At 40.6% G+C, this 16,232-nt stretch overlaps 1 protein-coding gene across 4 annotated transcripts in view; it reads left to right on the top strand.

The window, feature by feature from the left end:
• Nucleotides 1-14,975, top strand: part of NR4A3 (nuclear receptor subfamily 4 group A member 3) — a 39,084-nt gene extending 24,109 nt beyond the window's left edge. For all 4 annotated transcript variants that reach the window (XM_032478072.1, XM_032478074.1, XM_032478075.1 and 1 more), the window contains one exon: nt 11,711-14,975. In XM_032478072.1, coding sequence (XP_032333963.1) covers nt 11,711-11,958 — 248 coding nt within the window. In that variant the 3' untranslated portion in view covers nt 11,959-14,975. The remainder of the gene's footprint in view (nt 1-11,710) is intronic.
• The last annotated feature ends 1,257 nt before the right edge of the window (nt 14,976-16,232 follow it).

Raw genomic sequence — 16,232 nt, forward strand, 5'->3', positions numbered from 1 at the left:
TCAGGAACTTCCAGGAAAAAGGGTTCCTCGTCTATTTGGTTATTGTCCACAAACCCAATACATGACAGTCTAAATTTCCAGTTTCCACAGGAGCTCTGTGGACTGTTGGACTAGCTGTTTCAGGGTCATTTTTACAGGGAGGTTTGAAGGAAGATTACCTTAACCAGCCTGTCCCTGTGGGGCGGAAAGGCGAGTCATTCCCTCTCCCCAGTCCTTGGCTAATAACCCAGAGTAAACCCAAAGCACTACACACACCTAAAACACACCTTTATTTATTTACAACTTTATTTAGCAACTTTGATTGACAGAGGACTGAGGAAAATTAGTATAAAGCAAAAATGGTTCTACTCAACAATTTTTAAGGGTTAAGAACCAGAAGCCTTAAACACATTCAACTTCTATATTACTCTTTTTTCCCCCTAGATGTCTCCCTCTCTATCTTTTGGGAGATAAAGAATTTCAAGACAGAATGAAAGAGAAAGGAAGAAAGAGGAAGGCATAGTGGGTGAGAGAGGGGACACTGTCTCCCTGTGGCTGCTTCGGGCCCCAGGCCCCAGCTCCCCTTTGCTCCTTCACACTTTCAGAGTTTCCTGTGCTGTCTCATCCTTCTTGATCAGACTGGGGCAGTGAGGCAGTGACAGTAGGTAGAGGCTCCAGAAAGGCTAGCCAGACCCAGGGTTCACCTCCCACCCTTTTCATGGGACCCAAGCACAGGCTAGGCTGCTGGACTGAGGATTGGGTTTCAGATTCTTGATATACTCTTGGCTGCGGAAAACAAGTTTCTCAGGCAGGTGATGAGTTTCACAGAGGACCAAAAGCATCCTGTGGTGCAGATGGGCCCTTCTTTCTGATGCATCAGAAATGTGCATTGTTTATATGCACCTTCTTGGGATATCTCCTGTTGGCTAAAGTGAGATGTGTAGGAGTATCTTAAGAGGCGAGGCTGGTTCATCACTGAACAGTTTACTTGAAGGCCAAGAAGAGTAAAGGCATGTACTGTGGGAGGAATCAGACACTAGCATGTTCCCTCAGTGTTCCAAGTGGAACCTGACTCCTCCTGGTCTTTGGTCCTGGATGAGAAACTCCCTTCTTTTGATGGGGGCTGCCAGAGACTTCCAAGGGAGCCAATAACAAAACAAAAACAAACTGCAGTCTCCAAGAGTGTGGACTTGATTTAGAGGGCTTTCGAATGGCATTCATAAGGGAGAACCTGAAGAAAATAAGCAGGTTTAAGGCACAAGCATATTACTGCAGCACAATTGGAATGAAATTGGTTCAAAGGCTAACTTTTAACTTAAACTCTTCAGTTCAATTTCAAAACCATTCGGATTTTCCTAGGAGAGTTACATTTTCAAAACTAGAAAGTATGATATTTAGTTAATTTTAAAAACATACAAAAACTAGAGCCAGCCTTTGCTTTCAGTAAATAAAGCCAGCACGTTGCGACGTCTCTGTGGAGATGAGTGTTGCATGTAGTTAATCACCAAGTGTTCCCTGATCTAGGCGCTCTGCTGCATGTCAGTGGGTTTTCAGAGATGGTAACAGGCATCCCTGGAGGAGATAGAACATGCAAACGAATCCATGTGATACAGGGTGTTGAGTGCTGTGGTGGGTGTGGGAGTGGGTAGAGTGCTGAGGGACCCCTCTGGGGGTGGTCTTCTCAAAAGAGGTAACATGAGCTGGTTCTTGACAAAAGCATAGGATGTCTCCTGGCTAAAATAGATGGAGTGAGAATTCTAGACATAAATAAAAATTTGCTAAAACCATTGAAAATATGGTTATGGTAAGTTTCAGAAAGGAAATGTCTGAAAAAAAAAATAGAGTGAGGGGGAAATGAGACTGTTGTGATAGGTTAGGGTGGGGCAGGGCATGAAGAACCTTTCACACTTAGGTGAGAAGGTTAGAGTTTATCTTTAGAGCCATTAGGATCCACAGAAAGTTTTAACCAGACAAGCATCATGGGCAGGCTTGCATTTTAGGAAGATCTACCCTGATACCTGGTTTTGAGAACAGATTTTCGCAGGAAAGAGACTAAAAGGGAAAAGGCCAGTCCAGGTGTGAGAGGCGTATCTCAAGAGAAGGTCTTTGAGGCCTATGTCTTGTTTGTTTTACCCTTTCAGTAAAAGTCACGGTAGATGGGTGCCACGCAGTCCCAGCCGGGAGAGATTGACATTTCAGTGCAGAGAGGACAGAACAGGAATCAGGAGAAGGTGGTGTTAGCCCTGAATCTGCCTCCAGTTTGCTGTGTGTCCAGCAGTTATAGCTGCTCAGCCGCTGCCCATTTATCTAAAGCCTTGCTCAGAGAAGGGGCAGTTTGGCGAGGCAGAAATTGCATAGGTTTTGGAGACCAGCACCTCCAGGTTTAAACCTGGGGCCCTGCATTTAATAAGTAACATTTATTGAGAAATGCATTTCATTCCTCTGAACTTCAGTTTCCCTATCTGTAAAATGGCAGTAATAACATCTATCCCATCAGGTGACATTAGCATTACAGAAAACCAGATTTGCAATGCAGCCAAACTAGATTCAGAACAGGCACTCTATCCACCTATGTTCCATTGTGGAGGGATGGTGACAGGGATTCCCTCAAATTGGCACGTACCTGCCCCTTCCTCAAGCCCTAGGCAGTCCAAAATCAAACTCAGAGACATAAGGAAACAAGTGGTGGCCTTAGACGGCAGTGTGTTTGACAGATATCTCCTTGGATGCTTGAGAGAGGCTCGAAGAAGGACAATGATATTGAAGGAATCCAGCTGCACTCAGCGGGCACTTACAGTGGGCCCAGTCCTCGGTGGGGTGGTTCTGATTCCTGCGCTCAGTCCTACAGCCTGTGCACAACCTGGTTGTTACAGGTGCTGTGATTGCAACACCCAAGGAAAAAAAAAGCCCTTCTTCTCTCATTTCTGGATCTCATGGAACTCTCTTTGTGATGTGCTGGTTGGGAGGGGGTTTGAAATGTGTGAAAGCATCAGGAAATGGCAGAAAAGGCAGTTCTGGGGCAATAGCAGTGCATATTGTTGTGGATATTAATTTTCATTTGAATATGGGCTCCCGTGAAGTCTTGACTTCTGAATAAGCATCATTGATCAGAAAGGGTGATTGTGGAATATCAGTTGGGCTATTGGCATCGGAAAATTCATCCCCAAATTGCTCCTAAACCACTCGAACTCATGAAAAGGAAATGAGGTCTTAGAAATTTACCCAGTCTTGCTTCCAGGAAAGTCATTAAGAATCTGGACAGTATTGGTAGTTTGCACAAACTTGGCTTTTTTTTTTTTTTTTTTTTCTTTCTAATTTTTAAATTTTTTTTTCCTTCCTCTGCCTCTTTCTATGTGCGCTCGTGAAAAACTAGGTGGTGAGGTGGGGCAGGAAATGGTTTCTTTCAGATCACTCTCCTTTCTCACAGTAAAAGGGAGTTCCCCACAGTTATAGTTGCCATGTGTTTTTAGGTCCCCAGTTCATCTACCCTAATCATTACCTTTTGCTGGTGCCACATTCCTGACGTAGGAATGATGGAAATGCTTTGCTTCTGATGGAATACCAATGAGCTGATATCTAGGTGCAGTTAGTTATGTTTAATAAATAAGAAGCCCCTCAAATAGAAGGTTAGTGGGGAATTACCATTTTATAAGTATCCATTCTTTAAATAAATATTGAGGCCCTAACACATTGGGGCAGGATGATAGCCTCTAGGGATGCAGGCATGAGCTGTGTGAATTCTTCTGTCAGAAAGTGTATAATATTCTAGGGAGTCATATATGATGATGATGTCATGAACTCAGTGTATGATGGTGAGCCCTCAGGTCCCTAAAGGTGTAGATTTAGTGCAGGGGAAGTCCAGATTACTGCGAGCACTTTGTGGGTGAAGAAACATGGAGGTACTGGTCATAAGTGGCTTCCCAAGGAGGTGGCATCAAGAAATGAGGCCACTTAGAGGAAGGGCATTCCAGGCCAAGGACACAGCATAGCAAGGGTATGGCAGTGGAACATTTCAGCACATTTTGAGGAAAAGCACATATGGTGGAGTTACATGATACATGTTTATAATCGTATGTATAATCTCAGTGGAAACAACAGAAAATTAAAAGAGTGCAAGCTATTACCCTTGATGAATGTGGGTCCTAGAGAGAGCCTGAGAGAGAAGACATGAATCCACTGTGGGTCACAGCTCCCTGCTTCTGGTGGTGAGAGCTGAGAACATGTCCTGCACCTTTGGGAAATTTAAAGAATTTTCAGGGAAAAAATTGATTGTATGTAATATTAATCTTATGGCCTAGGATTTTCACCTAACCTTGGAATAAAATGCATTTCCCATATAGTAAAAAGGGAAATAAGATTGAAAGGCAGTGTGGGACCAGATAGTGGTGGGAATCTTGAGTGCCCAAATGCCATTTTATAAAACATTACACTAAAAGAACGTTCCCCGTGGCTTTCTTTTCCTTACTCATGTCTTCTACCAGGTAGAAAGTGACTCCTTTCTTTTCTCTGTAGTCTTTTTCCTGGTTTTACTGGGACACAGATTCTAAGATTGAGGAGGAGGAAAGCCAGCAGAACCAGGGGCAGGAAGCAATAAAACAATGACATGGCAGGACCCGGCAGGTGACTGATCCTGCCACAGCCTCCACCACCTGTCTTCCCAGAGCACTCTTGGTCACTCTCAGTGGTTACCTGGTTACCCTGTTTTTATGTCATATATAGCCATCAGCTACATTGCAAGGAAAACCCAAAACTTGGCAGGGCAATATTGCTTTCTAAAAAGGTAGGAGAGAAGGGTTGTAGTGGGATTTGGAGTTTGGAGAACTGAGTTCAAGTCTTCACTCTGCTGCTTCCTAGCTGTGCAATCTTGGGCAAGTTCCTTATCCTCTCTGAATCTCAGTTTTCTTGTTTTTCACAGGAATGATGAAATCTACTTGTAGGTGCCTTGTAAAGATTAAATGAGCTAATGTGTACTTTGCAGAGAAAAAATACTAGACAAACGTTCATTATTATGATCCTAAATGGTAGTTTTACTTCCAGAAAGAGCTAGCTGTTCTAAGAATTCATAAAAATGTTCATGAATCCCTGCAATTGTTTGTACACATCACATTAATTTCTTTGTGTCTTTCTTTTCCAACTAGACTCAGGGTTTCTTAAGAGCAGGGAGAGCCTTATTCATCTTTACAGTTACTTTAGCATTGAAAGGTGTCTGGCAGTAGGCAAATATTGGTTGAACGAGTGGGTTAATTATGAATAGCGAAAAGGCTCCCAGATTAGGAAAATTTGAATTATTTCTTTTTAGTTCACCACCTCGTTATTAGAAAATAGTCTGAATTCCTGAGAACGACCTTATATCAATTCAGATTGGCTCTGTAGTATTTACTGAGCATTTGCTATGTGCCAGGCGTGAAATCCCTTATCCTCAAAGAGCTTTTGGTTCCACTGGGGAGACAGACACCTGCACTAATAAATCAAAGATAGAAGATTGAAAAGGACTATTACAGCCTGAGTACGGGTTGCTGCCCGACTTGTGGCTTCCTGATCAGTGTGGGCCCAGTGTCTCTGGGACTGCCTATCTGTAAAGGATGTTATTACTACATGAGAAGTAGCGGTGAGATGACTTCCCAGAGAAAGAAGTGGAGCTCTGAACAGGAAGTCCTGTTTGTTAGTTGGTGTTTGAGTTACACACACATCTCTCCCCAGGAGCCCCCTTCTCCTTCCTCTTTGGCTGGACCTGCATTATTGCTGTTGCTGGGCTGGCCTGCGCCAAGACCTGCTCAAAAACAAAAGAGGTTGCTTTTTCTTCTTGGAGCTTCTGATGGTACCACCACCCCTTTCTTCATCCCCTGCTCCTTGCCATGAGGAAGATGATTTGGCGTGTCTTGTGTGGGCCTAAGAGGCAGACCTGGAAACTGTAGAAAGGCAAAATTTAGCTCAACATAAGAAAAACCTTTTAATAGACAGAACTATTTTGAAATTAGAAAAAGCACTCATGAGAGATGAATTTCCTGCCTTGGGGAGTGAGATTTACAAAGAGACTAAATGACACCAGGTGCAGACTGAGTCAAGCGTCTTTTGGGGTCTGGGATTGACTATAACAGAGCTTCTTCAGTTTTCACATGCACGCAAATCACTGGACATCTTGTTAAATTGCAGGCTCTGATCAGGTAGGTCTTGGGCAAGGCCTGAGAGTCTGCATTTCTAACAAGCTCCCAGTTGATGTTGATGCTGCTGATCCAGGGACCACACCTGAGTAGCAAGGGATGAGGGACTCTGTCAGTAATTAGGATCCCATGAAACTAATAATAGCTCCCATTTAAAAATACTCAGTGCCAGGCACTGTGCCCAGGCCTCCATGTGTGTTGTTTAATATTCTTTAGTAAATAGATTTAGAAGTACCTGAGATGGATTCAGCAGAGATGGGAAGTAGAGAGACCAGTCAAAAGCTATTCACACAATCTGAGTAACAGATACTGAAAACCTGGTCCAGAGGCAGTGAGACTGAGAGAAGACAGAGGCAAGGAACATTGCAGAAAGAATAACAAAGTTCTTGCGGTGGATTAAATATGATGAGCCAGGGGAGAAGGAATTGCTAGTCATGATTGTGAGAGTGATGGGGAGGATTGCGGAATTATTAATAGGCCAACTCAGGAGTGGCTAATTTGAAGGGAAAGCTAATGAGTTGAGTTTGGGATATAGAGGCTACTTGCTAATATTTATTAAAGACTTACTATATATGAGCCATTGTACCAAATACTGCACGTGTTGTAATTCGTTCAATTCTCACAATTTATAAGGCAGTTCCCGTGGGTTTTCCATAGTGTAGTGGTTATCACATTCGCCTGACACAAGGCAGTTCTCATATTAGCCTTGTTTCACAAATGCAGAAACAGACCGAAAGTCACCCAGCTAATAAGTGATAAAGTGAGGCTTTACATCCAGGAAATCTGGGTTCCAAAACTTCCAATGTGGCAGGTTTTCGAGTTTGTTGAGTTCTTTACTGTTGACGGCTTCTTAGTAATGCCAATGTATATATTTATTCTGAGCAACCCACCTGTTTAGTATTCATTTAATCATATTTTACAGGTCCTTGATCCTCCATTAACATATTCACTTAACAGATATTTATTGGGTGATATCTATGCAGTGAGTAGGCTTGGTGCTGAGGAGACAGTGGTGAGCAAACCCAGTCCATGGCCCCGTGGGGCTGAGGCAGGCAGTAGTCACAGCCTGTTTTATCCTTCAAAGGGGAAAGATAGAGTGCCATAGGAGAATACGATCTAGACTGGCTGTAAAAAGGGACGCTTCCTTGAAGAAATAGTTGATCTGCAATCAGAAGGATGAATAGATCTTACCCAGGTGAAGAGCAAAACGTGAGCACAGATTTATTTGTAGCTATTTAGAGAGCTTTATTATTTCACTCAGTCAGTCCCTCCCCCTCTCTCCCCCTTCTTTCTCTTTCCTTCCCTCTCCCTCTCTCACTCCCTCCTCTCTCTCCTCCTCCTCCCTACCTCCCTTCCTCTCTCTCTTAGCAGAGATGTCTGTGGCACAGATAGCCATATGCACAGTAATCCAGCAATGTCTTTAGATACAAGCACCATGCTGGTTAGAAGTGTTATCTGTTGTCTCTTTGCTTTGTTCACTTCTCCAACCCCAGTGGCTATAACACTGCTTGGCACAGAATAGGTACTCAAATATTTGTTGAAAGAAGTTAATTAATCAATTAGCTAATTAGGTACACAGAAAGTAGGAGGGGGTTATAGGGAGGCTGAGTTCATCTCAGGATGAAGAGGAACATTCTAGCAATATTCAAGGCAACCAAATATAATAGAAATATGTCTGGATTTGGAGTGAAAGAAATTAGCCATTTGCTAGTTTTGACCATAGACAAATCACTTAGCTCTCTGTACCTTAGCCTCCTTATTCATTAAATAAGATCATCTTTGTCCTGCCTAATTCAAGGGGTTAGTATGAGGGCTCAACAAAATAATCTAAGTAAAACAGTGTAATATAAGGTACTATTAAATATTTTTTTAACCAGGGTGAAATAGTGAACTCCCAGTCCAGCTGGTGCTGTGCACTCTTTTTCTGATACCTTGTAGTAGAGATTCTCATCTTGGGGAGAAAGTTTGAACTAAATGATTCAAATTCTTTCCAGTTCATATATTCTATGGTTATGACACATAAATCCATTATGTAACCATTTCTATAAGTTGTATTTTAAAGTTTTGGATGCATAAAGCCGAGTTAAAATACTGAAGTATTGGATAAAAATGATGTAGATCAAAATGCAAGAAATACTGAGAAGCTTGTTTTGTTTAATGGTGGACAAAGATCTTAAACTGAATCTGTGTATAATTCCGTAGGAAGGGGGGAAATCCAAATGTCCGATTTCCCCCATAATTTCTGAACTCTCTATTTATCAGCTTTGCAGCTTTGTTTACCAAGCTACAAGAAGAAAGGGGGTCCCTTGACCTAAAATGTCAGTGATTGGGGTTTTAAGGAATTTCAAATTACTAGGAAGGTCCCAGACACTTAGTGACTCCCTGGTGATTTAAAGATCTTGCTGCTGGCAGTAGTTTGCATGGAGACTGAATTTTATCTCAGCTTGTTTGAAAGAGTAAAGAAGCCACAAATCCAGGAGCTGTTCAAAACAACAAAGAAGGTGCCTTTGGCTTCTAACAGGAGTGTCTCTGAATTCCTCAAGGAATTCCAGGCCTAGGGTTGATCCAGCTGGCAGGAGGTATTGATCTCCACTTGAATTCACTGAATAAATAATGGTTGCCATAGTTATCGAGCAGTCACAACTGGTTGGAGAGCAGGGAAAACTCCAAGGCACCTTCTGCGACTTTGGCCATGAGAAAGTCTGGTTACAAGGTTCCATAATCAACCCCCTCCTGAAATCCAGTCCACACATTGCTCAGTTTCTTTATCCTGATAATGAATATGGGATCTTGACTATAATGCAAGACATGAGGCGCTGAAAGGAAGGGAAAGCTTAAATCAATGGATTGGTGTTTTATTCTGGGAAGAGCATCTCTGCCTGGGTTATGAAGCTAATTTGATATATTTCAGTATTTAATAGAATTTACTATCAGTAGGATGACTGACTGCATTACAGCAACCAGAGGGCTTCACAAAGGACTAAATCCCAGTTTGTTCTATTTTAACCTTGTTTATTACACCAATAGCATTAACCTGGATATTTTAAAAGAAAGGAAAGGAGTTATCTCACAATCTCATGAATATTTTCACTTTCCTGTTTCCTCTCATCCTTCTCCACATGCATGAATAATTTTTGCATAGATGTAATCACAGCTTAGATACCATGTTTATAGTCTATTCTTTATTTAATGTGGTATTATATATTTTTTCCATGTCATTTCATAGCCTATTTGTCCTTTTTGATGTCTACAGAATCTTCCATTATGAGGACATACCATTTTTCACTTAACAGTTCTCCTATTCTTCTTCCCTTTATCTTTTCCCATTTTTAAAAACTTTAATGTACCCCAAATGTCTTCATGCATACAGGGTTATTCTTCTTTTGAATGTTTCCTTCAGATAAATTCCCAAGGGTGGGATTACTTGATCAGAGGCTATGAACATTTTGTAGCTATTGAAATTTACTGCCAAATTTGCAGTCTGCTTTTTTGCTTTTGAGAGGAAAATAAAACTTTAGGCAGAGCACTGTTGCTGTTGAAGTTCACTCTTGGGTACTTCTTCTGAAACTGAAACAAGGGAACTATGTACTTAATAAAGATAAGCCATAGAGGACAGGTTTGCACCTGGGCTGAATAGCTAATAGTTTCCTGGGGAAAAGCAGAATCCTGCACTGCAAAGCTTGGGAGTAAGTGGACTTTATGGCCTTTGACTCTGCAGTTGCCAGCCATTTGCCATGCATAGGTATGGTCTTAGGTGCTGACTGTACCATGACATACACAGTGCAGAACACTTCCCTGTAGCATCATCTTAACTGAGCCTCACAATAACCCTCGAAGGTGGGTTTTATTATAATCACACTTTTTCTTTTAATTTATTTTATAATATGTAAGAAACACAGAAATGAATGGAGAAGACTACAACAAAGACTGTGTATATGCCACCCTGTAGTCCCCATTTTCCTGGGAGGACATTGAAACAGAACAATTAGGTCACATGGTTAGTATATAACAGAACCAAAACTGGAACCTGAATCTCTCTGACTCCACAAGTCCTGTCACTTTTTCTCTGTATTGTGTTGCACTGAGATGAGATGCTTGCAAGTTACAACCCACTGAGATGCTGCTGGCAATTTTCATGGTTGTACTTTAATATAATTATAAACATATATAAATATACATCAGAGCTGGAAGTGACCTTAGAGGTCATCAAATCCTTTCCATATGGGCCCTAGAGAAGAAGGCACTCACCCAAGTCGTACACAACCAGCCAAGCCAGGGAAGATGCAGATCGCCTTGTTCCTGGGCCTCCTTTTATTTAGGGCAAGAGAAAGAAAAAAAAGTCTGGATAGTTGCTTCATTTTTTCCCAATGACTTTTGGAATTAACCTTTCTAACAAAAATATTCCCAACTAAAAAAAAATTAAAAATTGAAAACTAATACTTAATTTCCCACTGGATAGATGTCATCTATTTCTCAAGAATTATTACTTTACATGTAAATATGCTGAGAGATGAAAACTTTGACTGAGATAACAGAGGCCAAGCTCATCTCTCAGGAAAGAGTCTCTGATATCTACATGCTGAGGGAGAGCAAATTGGTCTGTACTGGGCATCAGGCTCCTTTCTCTTTACAAGGAGATGCAACTGTGGTCTGGAGCAAGAGGACAGAATCTGCCTCAGAAGACTGGGTTCAAATCCCAGCTTTTAGCAGCTGTGTGACTGTGGGGATATTTTTTAACCTTATATGCAAAATAAGGGATCATAATATTTAATATGAGGATAATTTTATATATTATTTTATAAAATATGAGATACCTGTATTCATGCTTTGCCGCATTACAAAATGCTTGCACCGCCTCCTTCTGGGCCTCCTCCCTCTCTTTAACTTTTCCATCTCCACAGCAGGGGGACGTGTATTTTGTACAGAGTGTCTGGTGTGGATCAATGGGTGTTTCAAGGGGCAGGGGGGAAAGGACAAGGAAAAGAAAATCTCGATTCTTCTCAATGCTGATTAGCATGAAAACACAAGAAGGCACTTTGTATCCATATCCGGTCTTGTGGGGCAGCCTTTGCAAATGGAACTTACAGCCCCCCACCACCACCAAGCGAGTGTCTGTCAAGATGGACCATTAATTCATTTGCCTGGATGTGTTTCCATGTCACTCTGAAAAAGAGTTCCTTCCTGACCAGGCTTTCGTCAGACCTCAGTCAGATGATGCGTGCAAAATAATAACCACCCCGCCATTCAATCAGTGTCTCCCTGTGCCGGGAATTGTGTGCGTCGTCTGTGTTATTCACCCAAGCTGGTCCTCCCAGAAGCCCTGGATTGGGTACGATTATTGTCTTCATTTTATAAGGAAACTGGGGCTCAGTGAGTAAGTGACAGGGCTGAGAGTCAACCCCTGGTGCTATTTAAATACCCAAGGCCATGAACTACCTCTGAGAGGGAGGGCACTTTGACTGTAAAATGCCATCCCAACTGGCAGAACAGGACACAGGCCTTTATTCAGGATTCAAAGTTTTTTAGGATGTAACTGCCTCCTCAGTTTGCCATTTTCTACCCCTCTGCAGAACGACATGGGTTAAAAGAACCAAAGAGAGTGGAGGAGCTATGCAACAAGATCACGAGCAGCTTAAAAGAACACCAGAGCAAGGGACAGGCCTTGGAGCCCGCCGAGCCCAAGGTCCTGCGTGCTCTGGTAGAACTGCGCAAGATCTGCACCCTGGGCCTCCAGCGCATCTTCTACCTGAAGCTGGAAGACTTGGTGTCTCCACCCTCCATTATTGACAAGCTCTTCCTGGACACCCTGCCTTTCTGAGCAGGAGCAGCCTGAGCAGGGAGCTGCCTGGTTATCAGCTAGCAGCCGCTTGCTAAGCAGCCAGAGGGATGGGTCTGGACACCTACCATTTTCTGCCCTTCCTTAAGAGAAAAAGCAGCTCCTGTAGAAAAGAAAGACTTTTTTTTTTTTTTCTGGCACTTTTCTTTACAACTGAAAGCCAGAAAACTTGCAGAGTATTGTGTTGGGGTTGTGTTTTATATTTAGGCTTTGGGGTTAGGGCGGGAGGCGGGGTATATAGTTCATGAGGGTTTTCTAAGAAATTGCTAACAGAGCACTTTTGGACGATGCTATCCCAGCAGGAATAAAAAGGATAATATAACTGTTTTTAAAACTCTTTCTGGGGAATACAATTATAGTTGGTTTGTATTTAAAAACAAGAACAGCCAAGGGCTGTTCGCCAGGGTAGGATGTGTCTTGAGATTGATCCCTTTAGAATACATTTTTTGTATCAAGGGTACGTATGTGGTGCAAACAAAGCAGAAATTCCCTCTTATTTTCTTTCTTCCTTTATTTTGTTTTAACAAACAGTGAAAGATGGAGGATTACCTATAAATCAGACATAGCAAAATGATAATGGCTGTTCGCTTCCATATGCAAGTGCAATTTTTAAAGTGCTGTCTTACTAAGTCTTGTTTATTAACTCTCCTTTATTTTATATGGAAATAAAAAGGAGGCAGTCATGTTAACAAATGCACATGCTAATTTTCCTAGCAGAGGCTTTGTCCACCTGCCCTATGGAACCCTTCTGAGGTATGGTCCATCCAAGATTTTGGGCCATTCTTGATGGATCCAGATCCCTGCCCTGACTGTCCAACTGTACTGAAGGGGGCTCAGGTTATGAGATGGATTGCGTATAGCATTTTTTTGTTGTTTTCTATAAATCCAGCCAGAATTCCCTAAACTTTCTTCAATTATAGCAACTGACTGACACATTCATTCAGAAGCCCCAGGAGCATTCAGTAAGTTAACATGCAAATAATTAGGAATGGATCATACAGGGTAAGCACCAGGGATAATAAGGTTTTTTGAATATATATCATTTAATTTTTTATCTGTTAAAGAGACAATTTTGGAGAGCAAGCAAGTCTTATTTAAAAAAATAGTATGAATGTGAATACTAGAAAGGATTAGTGGGCTGCGTTTCAACATTCCGTGTTCGTACTCCCTTTTGTATGTTTATACTGTTGATGCCATATTATTATGAGATGATTTGTTGCATAGTGTCCTTATTTGTATAAACATTTGTATGCACGTTATATTGTAATAGCTTTGCCTGTATTTATTGCAAGACCACCAGCTCCTAGAAGCTGAGTTACAGAGTACTTAAATGGGGTGTTCACAGTGAACTTGGATACACCAATTAGAAACTAAATAAGCAAATATATATATAAATATAGCAGGTTACATATATATATTTATAATGTGTCTTTTTATTAACCATTTGTACCATAAGTGTTACTTCCCATGCTGTTATTTTATGGTTCATTTGCAGTGACTTTTAAGGCAGTACTGTTTAGCACTTTGATATTAAAACTTTGCTTATGTTTTGCTAAATTCAAATAATGTTTGAAGATTTTTAGGTCTAAAAGTCTTTATATTATATACTCTGTATCAAGTCAAAATATCTCTGGCCATTTTGCTAAGAAACAAACTTTGAATGTCAGACTGATGTTATAGTAGTTTTTGTTAGCTTTAAATCATTTTTGCTTCAGTCTTTTTAAAGGACAAATAACAAAACTATGCTGTTTATATTGTCATTAAATTATACAATCAAACAAATGCCAAATGAATTGCCTAATTGCTGCAAAGGATAACCCAGATAGAAAATCATATGTTTTTTTCCAAGAGTCATTCTTATTTGATCATGTATTATGTTTTGTGAGCTTTTATGAAAGATTATTATTTTTATATCAAGATGATAGGATCTGGAATGTTAGAATCTTGGAATGTTAGACTTACAAGCGGCCTGACTTGTCAACTAGTCCATCTCCCCTGAAATTCATAGAGGAGAAAACTGGGACCCAGCAAGGGATAAAGAGTTACCCAAGGTCAAACAGCTGGTAACAGAATCAAGACTAGGACCTAATTCTCCTTTCCATAGTCTCTTTACTCTTACTGCATCTATGGGAAAACAGGCTTTTAAAAATAACCACTAATATTCACATTTTACCAAGAATAAAGTAGTACTTTTCCAATAATTTTTGAGCTTATATGCAAACATAATAAACATTATTAGATACCAGGAAAGCTCACATTTCATACAAACTAGCTTCAGACCAAATTCAAATTGAATTTGAATAAATCAGAAATACTGTGCATACATAACCCTTTTGTGCAGTTAGTCTTGGAACATTAATCCTTTTTGTTTTGTTTTGTTTTGTTTGGTTTTGTTTTGTTTGTTTTTTGTCATGTCTGTAAAGGAAAAACAAAACAAAACAAAAATACAGAGCCCTAGAGGAATGCTGTCACTTTTTATTTTTACACTCATCAGATTTAAGGAAAAAGACTTTTTAGCCGATATTGATTTGTTGGAAGAAATGAAGAAGGTTTTTAGTTATAGGTCCAGACACTAGTGCCGAAAGTAAAGATTATAGCCAGTGTTCTGTCTTCCATAGTTATCACAACTGTGAGAGCCCCCCCAAGTCATCTATCAGTTCAACTCTCTTTTTTGTCTTATTGTTGACACACAAGTTTATACAGAGTGGATGACCAATCTAGCTCAGAAGAGGACAGCAAGAATTAAAGCAGGTGATTCTTCCGTTGTGGGAGAGCTCTCTCAGTGCGAACATGCCTTCTGTGGGCGGAAATCAGGAATCCACCAGCTGTTTATGGAGAGTGCCTTGCTTTTATTTCAGACAGCAGAGTTTTCCAAAGTTTCTCTGCTCTTCTAACAGCATTGCTCTTTAGTGTGTGTTAACCTGTGTTTGAAAGAAATGCTCTTGTACATTAACAGTGTAAATTTAAATGATTAAATTAAATTACATTTTATCAATGGCTACTGGTGTGTTGAATAAGCATGCTTCATTTAACAGTATTTTCTTAATCATTTATATAATAGCATTTGCTGTGAACTCTTAAACATATCCCAAATGGATTTTTTAAAAGGCCTACTAATGCTGAAAAATTAATAGGCATTCTGAATTGGAAATATATTAAACCTCACTGAGAAGAAGGACATTCTAAATTCAATACCCATTTATTGACTACTTCCCGCGGGCAAAGTGCAGTTGGGTGCTTTGGGAAGACACAAGCAGGCACAGTGAATGGAGCTGTTTTTCTTTCAACTGCATGTAACTTAAGTGGAGCTCACAATTTGTTGCCTGCAAGTATCATTTAGGGGTATGAAGGATCTGTTTCTAGATCAAGATGTTGGGCTATCAGTTGTTTGTGAACCAGAATTTAGAAGAATAATAGTTAAAGTTCTCAAAGATTGATTGGTGCCCTCTGCCTTCTTGTGGAAACCATTACTTCTACATTGCTTGGAAACCTCTCTGTGGGCAATGCAAATGCAACTTTATTCAACTCTGCCCCAAACATCATATATTCCGAGTTAGTGCATATATGGTTTTTTGTGTGAGTTTTTTGCTCAAAAATATAAATGTGGGAGCTCTCATGATTTACTTCATTAGTTCATGCATAAAGTATTTTCTGTGACATCTAAGTGCCGTGTGTGGTCCAGAAGCCAAACCTTCCTTCCTGCTTCTTGCCAGTACCTTCAATTCCTCAACTGTGAAATGTGGTTAGTAAGAAAAGAAAGAGAGATTTAGTGGAGCACCATCTTGCACACAAACTCAGATATAAGTGCTTGGCCCAAAGGAAAAAAAGAGAGAGGAGTGGGGCAGGGAAGCTCTTCCTTGGGGACTTTAGGGACAAAAGTCTGGTTTGAATGGGGAGGGAGGCAAGGAAGTTCAGGTCTAAATAAGGGAAATATGCCTGTGGTTGAATTTCTGTAAGTTAAATGCACAAATGCAGCTAACTGTTGACATTTTTTTAAATTGTGGTAAAATATACATAAAACTTACCATTTTAACCATTTTTATGTGATGTTAAGAACATTGATACTGTTGTATAACCAACCTCCAGAACACTTCATCTTGCAAAACTGAAAATCTATACCCCTTAAACAATGACTCCCCATACCTTCCCTCCCACAGCCCTGCTTACCAACATTCTTCTTTCTGTCTCTCTGAGTCTGACTGCCCTCGATATCTCATATGAGTGTATCTTTTGTGTCTGGTTTATTGTGTCTAGCT

The sequence above is a fragment of the Camelus ferus genome, chromosome 4 (assembly GCF_009834535.1).
Source record: "Camelus ferus isolate YT-003-E chromosome 4, BCGSAC_Cfer_1.0, whole genome shotgun sequence".
NCBI lineage: Eukaryota > Metazoa > Chordata > Mammalia > Artiodactyla > Camelidae > Camelus > Camelus ferus.